The 8,047-nt window shown below is 43.3% G+C and overlaps 1 protein-coding gene across 1 annotated transcript; it reads right to left on the bottom strand.

The window, feature by feature from the left end:
• Window positions 1-2,223: 2,223 nt before the first annotated feature.
• VMA21 (vacuolar ATPase assembly factor VMA21) lies at window positions 2,224-5,143 on the bottom strand. Its single transcript, XM_015821102.1, has 3 exons — window positions 5,032-5,143; window positions 4,641-4,750; window positions 2,224-4,233 (listed from the first exon to the last, which is right to left on the bottom strand). The coding sequence occupies exons 1-3, from the start codon at window positions 5,082-5,084 to the stop codon at window positions 4,091-4,093; spliced, it is 306 nt and encodes a 101-aa protein (XP_015676588.1). The 5' UTR covers window positions 5,085-5,143; the 3' UTR covers window positions 2,224-4,090.
• Window positions 5,144-8,047: the final 2,904 nt, after the last annotated feature.

The raw sequence follows: 8,047 nt of genomic DNA on the forward strand, positions 1-8,047 counted from the left end.
TGCTACTAGTCATGTTAGATTCTGTTTTCTTTTTAAAGGAAAAGTGAATAGCATTTTAAGAGGAGGGAGGGAGGGATAAGGAGGAGGAAGGGGCAGGATTGGACGATAACGCTGAAATGAAATTTTAAAAAGTCTTCTTTGAGTTAAACTCAACTCCTAAAAGCTTTACCGAGACATTCACGTAAAGCTGGGGTTTGCTGGTTTTGGCAGCATTAAGCGAAGGCTAGGGTTGTTAAATGAACGCTGCGGTCATTAAGCAAATTCATTGTATCCAATTGGTGGGGGGGGGGGTTTTGCTAGAAACTACAAATATTCCCCAATTTATGGCAAAACATGTCATAAATCGCAGTCGTGTGACCGTAAGGCACTGCAAATAGCTGTAAATACAGGCTGGCTGTCAAACACCCAACATGAGATCAAGTGACTTTGAGGCTGGGAGGGGCACCTGTCGGAATTTCCAAAATCAGGTCATAAGTAGCTGCCATAATAACTTGGAATTGTCATAAGCCGAGGACCCCCTCTACACTGTTTTGTTTGCTTTTTCCGTTTCTGGTCAACCAGAATTCCCTCTTAATTTTCCCTTCCACAAATTAACTAGCTAAGACACCGTTTGGCTTTGAAGCTCAGATAGGGGCAAGAATGAGAAGGAATCACTGGAAAAAAAAATATTAAGCTGCTTAGGCCCATTGCAGCAACCGGGCAGTCCGGTAAAGTGTCGACTTGTTTTTAAATTGCAAGGATTTGTTCTTAAAAGAAAAGCACACTTACTCACATTAACTCTCCCAAAGGTGATTTTTCAGGAGGCAACTGGACTTTCTTGTTTTTCTTTGAAGACGTTTGAAGGAAGTCCACTTGTCTCCTGAAAAAAAACACCTTTGGGACAACCATGACCTGGAGGACAGAAAATCTCCATAGGCCAGGGGTCTGCAACCTTGACAACTTTAAGACTTGTGGACTTCAGCTCCCAGAATTCCTCAGCCAGCATAGCTGAAGTCCACAAGTTTTAAAGTTGTCAAGGTTGCAGACCCTGCCATAGGCATTAAATATCCCACTGTGCTGAAACTCAACAGTGACCCCTAGTGGGCAGAAGAAGCATTTTATTGAGAGGTCCTTGTCGCTCTCTTGAGCTTGGTTTGCTTCCGTAACGTCGTTTCATGACTCAAACTAGGTTAACATTATCAGTGATAACATCATCAGTTACCTAGTTTGGGTCATGAAGCATCTGCGAGAAAACAACCCAGCTCAGAGAACACCAAAAACTCCAAAATCCTCCTCCTCCTCCTTCTTGCACTGATGATGTTGCCTAGCTGGGTCATGAAATATCTGAAGGAAACAACCCAGCTCAGAGAGCATCAAGAACTCCACAATCCTCCTCCTCCTTCTTGCACTGATGTTGCCTAGCTGGGTCATGAAATATCTGAAGGAAGCACCAAGGACCTTTCCTTTCAACCCAGAGCTACAAGTATTCTCCTTTATTGGAACCATTTTATGATCAGAATCGTATTTCAACCCAAGCCCAACCATCTTCATAATTGGGTATGTGGCAATTTATTGACAGAATAGCTTCCCTTCCAATCCAACCAATTACAAATGCTCGTTATTCATCACTCTGTCCTTCCAGGACATTATCCTTAACAGAGCTCCTTAATGTATTAGACTGTGGTCGGAATATGATTTATTCTCAACTGCTTCTGAAGAACCAGCTGTGGGGCTCCATCACTGGAAGTTTTGAATCAAAGGTTCATCAATCAATTCTTTCTGGTGGTTTGAGAATTCATAGCCTGGGCAGAGAGTTGAATCAAAAGACTTCAAGGCTCATGATTCTGTGAATCAGATACCCTTGTCTCCAGGAAGTAACTCACATGCCAGGAACAAGAAACAGGAACTAAAAAAAAAGAGTCAAAACTGAAAGCATGTTTCTGCTGGAAACCTTTCAAGAATTGATTCCTGGTGTGTTAGGACTGCAATTCCCTCCAGTTCCCAGCTACAATGCCCATAGTTCCTATCACCATCTAGAGCAGGGGTCTCCAAGCCTGGCAACTTTAAGATTTGTGGACTCCAACTCCCAGAATTCTCTAGCCAGCTATGCTGACTGGGGAACTCTGGAAGTTGAAATCCACAAGTTACCAAGTTTGAAGACAGTTCAAGACAGTTGTATCTTCCACGGCGCTGCTAGAGTTAGTTCTCCCATCTGAAGTAAATACAGACTGGGATCACATGACACATGATTTACGCAATTTATTGTATAAATCAGATAACTGGGTTTGCACAAAACCTGACATTAGAAATCACAGTTTCCATACCCCAATGACTGAATCTCACACAACGTGCTGTGCAACGTGGGAAACCCAATCATATCCTCGGTTGGAGTTCAGTGCAAGTAGATAACACAGATACATCCCATAATATACATCCAGACCAGCCAATGTACAAGGAAGCGATCAACGTCGGAGAAATGATGGTACAATATTTACAACTCGCTCTGCTATCAAGGGATAACTCCAGAAACTACTACACAGCCATTTCAATTCTTTGGGCTCCGCAATGAATCTATATGACTGCATTTGACTGTAAATGCAACATCTGTAATTACAACAAACTTAATCAGAGAGAATAAGATCAGCAGCGTCGTAGAAAAATATGGAATTTGAAAAGGGCCATGAGATCATTGTAGTGCAACAGAAGCACCAGCTACATAACTTGGAAGCTCTGACAAAATGCAAATCTTGTTTGCAGCATCCTTGACTTGAAAAGCATCGTTGCATTCAGACCTGAAATATTTTTAATGTTTGATCTGAACAGAAAAGAGGGGTGTGTGTCTCTCTCTGGGAAATGCTCATTGAGCATTTTGAGTCCCAAAAATCATTGGTATGAACAACAGGAGGAAATCTAGAACTCCAATATAATCAAGATTTAGGGGAAATAATTCAATTTGGAAGAAAGCCCGGCTCCTGATCAACATTTGTGAAAAGTTCATTTTGCCAATTTGTGGGAACCACACGTTACTTGTGAGGAAAGTTCTATACAAAAAATTCCAGTCATGTCAGAGGCACCTTTGCAGCAGCACCAGTTGGATATCCAACCATCTCACCAATGAAAGGGGGAAGGAAAGAGAATTTTCGTTATTTCACAACAAATAATGTATAACGTATTATGAGAGAATTTCCCCCCACACACACACCCCAAAACTGGCAACCGGAAGTTCAGGCTGAATTCCAATTTCAAAGTCATTCAAACACATGATGTGCATGATTTTCAGCAGCCATAAAAGAGGAATGATGTTACTGCAATGAGATCTTTCCTTTGCAAGACATTAAGGCAGTAAATTAACAGGCTGCCAACAGAAAGACACTGAAAATAGCAACTGATCAACCCAAAGAACATGTGATAAAACAAACTGTAAATTTCAACATGGAGACATTTTCGGATGGCAAATAATATTGTTAAGACTCTGAAATTGGCCATAAATGTATTACATCTTCATCCATTAAACAAGTAAGTCTCATTCTTAAGGGAAATCATTCCTTAATAGTGAATAACAGAACTGCATTCAAAATCATGGCATTTGATAAAACTCAGTATCTAATTTTAGGGGGGCGAAATCTTACATGAAAAGCTACTACAGAGAGTAATGGTTGAACTTGGCATCATTGTTCTGCCATCAAACGAAATAAACATCCGTTCCAAAAACACCTGCGTTTCTTAGCCGTTAAGACCAACGGTTCCCATGTCGGATCGAATCCAAAAATTGATCTCCTTCCAGAGGATGCAGGAATCCAATCCGTTCACTGATACTGGAAGCTCACAAATTACCTTGATATTACCAACTCTACTGAAAGCATTATCTAGAGGTGGATTCCAAAGTCATTACTATTTATGGAGCAAAGAGTCAGTGTACTCAATTGCTCCTCTTGCTGGTTTTCCCAGCTCTGCTAAATTTTGCGACCCCTGAAATCACAGATTCATACAAACAAATTTTTTTCCATCCCACCCATCCTGTCCAATTCAAACAGGGACTTCTGAAAGGTTCTGTCTTTGAGGCTGTACCACACCCACAAATCTTCCTTTGTCAGGCAGCAATTCACACCTCTTAGTCCTGCTTGCCCTCCCGCCACTGCCGGGAGCCTTCATTCCATGCTACGTACACAAAAAGAGCAAGGACAATGTGAACAGCAACCACGGCAACAATTGCAGCATAAAAGTAGCTGTCTCTGTTGGACATTCCAAAGGTACCTGGAAAAAAAACAACAAAAAGACAAAAAAAACATTGAAAACTTACATAATGTGTACAAACAGATTAATAAAGAATGCTCTTCCATGTTTTGATAATTGAAGATTGTGACCTAACCAGTTGTAAAATATGTCTAATGCTCCCCGAAATTATTTCAAACCCGCATCATTCAAAAATAAAAAGAACAGCTGCTTAACACCACGTAATAAGGTATATACATTCTTTATGTTTTAGTTAAGAGCCCACATTGCAATGTTGCTCAGACTTGGCAACTTTAAAGATGCATGGATTTCAACTCCCAGCGGGTCCACACATCTTCAAGTTGCCAAGAAAGACAAACACTGCTGTCACGTAGGGGACCCAGAGAGATGCAATGAAAAAAATGGTATTATAAAACAAAGACAATTACCTTCAAATAAATACGCCTTTGTTGAGAAATACAATCCAATCGGTAACATAATCATTAAAGCTGTGAAGAACAGCAGGGTCCTTAGCGTTGAGGCTAATGAAACTTCACTTCTACGAAAAAGCAAAAAAAGAATGATGTATCAAATAGAGCAGAGCAGTTGCTTTAGCACGGAATATTTTAATTTTTTTTAAAGTACTGCCAAGAAATTGGGTGAAATCATGCCCTGGTTATCATCTACCATAGATTAAAACGTTTTCAGGCAATGGTTTTTTGCAGAGGAAACTAATTTGCTCCATTTTGAAACAGGGCCTCCAATTAATCCCTCCTTCCTTCCCCGCAGGGCTGAGCTGGAGGCTCCCCCCCGGCCCAAGCGCGGCTCCCCCGTCCTCACCGGGCCTCGGGGGTCGAAAGCGCGTTCAGCGACGCCTTATCGTAGCGCTCCATGGCCGAACGCCGCCTCCTTCTTCGCCAGCCAAGGGAGGACGCGAAGGAGGCCCCTTCCGGTCAGCTGACCGCGCCTCTTCCGGCCTCTCGTCTCGCCGCTCGTCACATGACCAGAAGGTGGCGAATGGGGGGCGGGGGAAAAAAAAAGGAAAGCTTCTCACTGGCATGGAAATTCCTAGAGAGGCTTCCAGGGGAAAAAAATATCTGCAGCATAGAGAGGGAGTACCAGAGCGTCCCCAATGCTTCTTTTCCCCCCCCACTCCCCCCCACGTGTCATTTGTAAAGGGTGCGATTCCAGCTTCCAGAGTTCCCAGCCAGGCTGGGAATGATGGGGGTTGGAGTCCGAAGGTGTGATGGGAAGCGAGAAGCTTCTGCTCTGCTGAATAGGAAGATGATAATAATTTCAGTGTTATAATAAATTAAATCTAAGTCTAAATAAAAGAAGAAACAGGGGCGACATGATAGCAGTGTTCCAGTATCTGAGGGGCTGCCACAAAGAAAGAGAGAAGCAACCTGGAATTAAGGAGAAACTTCCTGACAGTGAGAAGAATTAACCAGTGGAACAGCTTGCCACCAGAAATGGTGGGCGCTCCATCACTGGAGATTTTTAAGAAGAGACACTAGACAGTCACTTGTCTAAGATGGTATAAGTTCTGCTTGAGGAGGGGGCTGGACTAGAAGACCTCCAAGGTCCCTTCCAACTCTATTCTATTCTAAATGTCTTATGCCACCCAATTCCCAGAGACTGGTGTATGGGGGTACCATATAAATGCCAATTTGCCATCCTGGCAGGTGAATGCAGAATTGAATCTGAAGTCTTGCATTGTGTTTCTTGGGATGGGCTCCTCTGTGCGATTGGGATGACCTTTTAAGCACCCCAAATAGGATTCAAGTTGGCAGAATTTCCTTTGCTGAGTCGTGCCCAATTTGAGGACCTTTTTGCCAGAGCTAAGGGAATCACTGCAATTGTTAAATGACTCGTGCCATCCTTAACTGAATCCGGCTTCTCTCATTGACTTTGCTTGTCAACGAGCCAACTCGGAAGGTCACAAATGGCGATCATGTGATCCCAGGAGGCTGCATTGTAAATACCTGCCAGTTTCCAGGCGCCCAAACTTTGATCAGGTGACCATGGGGATCCTGTGACAGTTTTAAGTGTGAGAGCCGGTTGTAAGGCACTATTTTTAGTGCTGTTGCAACTTTGAATGATCACTAAACAAATGGTTGAAATCAACTGTTATCTGTGTTTATTTTGAAAGGAAAGGGAGAGAAAAGGTAGCAGCAAAAGGGCAGACTGACTATGATGTCCCCAAGAGTTGGGGGCATATAACTTACGTACATTTTAATAAATGTGGATCTCTACAGCAATAGAAAGAAGGGTCAATCAGAGGGTGCTCCCTCCTGAGATTGATCTATTGCAGTGGTGGCGAACCTATGGCACGGGTGCCAGAGGCAGCACTCAGAGCCCTCTCTGTGGGCACGCGCGCCGTCGCCCCAGTCCTAGGCCTTCAGCTGGGTTTTATAAAACCTTTTTGCTTTAGGCCTCCGCCGCATGTGCAAAAAAAAAAAGGTTCAATCAATCAGTCAATTTCAACTTCTCGCGGGGAAAAAAAAGATCTTGCAAAGTTGGAATTGATTGATTGAACTTTTTAGTCCCACCCAGTCTGGCGTTACCACCGCAGCCACACCCAGCCAATGGGCCACACCTACCCAATGGGCCACACCCAGCCAATGGGCCACACCCACCCAGCACCCGACGATGCATAAGTGGGTTTTGGGTTGCAGTTTGGGCACTCTGTCTCTAAAAGGTTCGCCATCACTGATCTATTGCAAGACTCCATCTATCAATATGTCTTTCTTTAGATCTGTCCATGGTGCTGATCTCTATTTACCAACAAACATGGAATTGTAGCCAGAAAGCTCACTTGGAATTAGAAATACAGTAGGTATTCCAAAGCCAGCGTGTGACTTGGGGTTCCATCTGGACGTAAGATTCCTGCTTAAGGAACAGGTGGCAGCCTTCATGTAAATCCACGTTATGTGCTAGTTGAGCTTGTTTTTGCATTAGGGCAGGCATGTCAAACTGCCGGCCTGTGAGCCAGATGCGTCACGCCGAAACCGCGCCCACCCCATTGCCGGCAATGGGGAAAAAGTCGCAATATGACATGCGACATCATGTGACATTGAGAGTTGACATGCCTGCATTAGGGGGTCCTGTTCATGACCATTCACTGGTTAGTCATCTCCCTTAGTTGGATTTCTGTAATGTACTCTACTGGGTCCTTCCCTTGAAGACTCAACTGGAAGCTGCAAGTGGCCCAGAATGCAGCAACATGGGTAGTAAAAAGGCACATCTCAATAACTGTATAGAATGCCACCATGCCATGGGATGCACTAGCTGATAACGTTTCTGAGTGCAACTCATAATGCTGGTTATCATTGCTTAGCACAAAGCTAACTTATTCGTGGTATATCTCACTAATCTCCACAGGGTGGGTATGGCTCCAGATCCCCTCTTTAAAGCCACATCAAGTCTTTTAAAGGACCCAAGGCAACGTTAGAGCTTCATAATGTACATTTTATAGGCTATTCATAATCTTTCAAGGAAAACCAGTCTGAGATTGTGTCCAGCTTTGCAAATGACGCTCTTTAAAGCCTGTATCATCTAATGTAGCATTTCCCAACTTTGGTGACTTTTAAGATGTGTGGACTTCAACTCCCAGAATTCCCCAGCCAAGTTACAAATGGTAAGCCTGTTAAATGGGGGTTAATTTCCACCATCCACCTGTTCTGCTTTTTAACTGAGGGTGCTTAAGCCGCAGTGGCCACATTACTGGCTGAGAATCAGAATAGAAATTATTCTGGTCATTGTTTTAGGGGAAATGAATGTATGGAAAACCCAGGCACAATCCCAGCACCAATTGTCCTTGAAAGATTATGAATAGCCTATAAAATGTACATTA

The sequence above is a fragment of the Protobothrops mucrosquamatus genome, unplaced genomic scaffold (genome assembly GCF_001527695.2).
Source record: "Protobothrops mucrosquamatus isolate PMUCROS unplaced genomic scaffold, P.Mucros_1.0 scaffold1252, whole genome shotgun sequence".
Lineage (NCBI taxonomy): Eukaryota > Metazoa > Chordata > Lepidosauria > Squamata > Viperidae > Protobothrops > Protobothrops mucrosquamatus.

Excerpts from the sequence above, each read along its gene's own strand:
- VMA21 (XM_015821102.1), bottom strand. The coding sequence starts at position 5,084 with ATGGAGCGCTACGATAAGGCGTCGCTGAACGCGCTTTCGACCCCCGAG. Across the intron at positions 4,751-5,031 it reads CTTTCGACCCCCGAGGCCCG|AAGTGAAGTTTCATTAGCCT; the intron begins GTGAGGACGGGG and ends GCTTTTTCGTAG. Across the intron at positions 4,234-4,640 it reads AAAGGCGTATTTATTTGAAG|GTACCTTTGGAATGTCCAAC; the intron begins GTAATTGTCTTT and ends TTTTTTTTCCAG.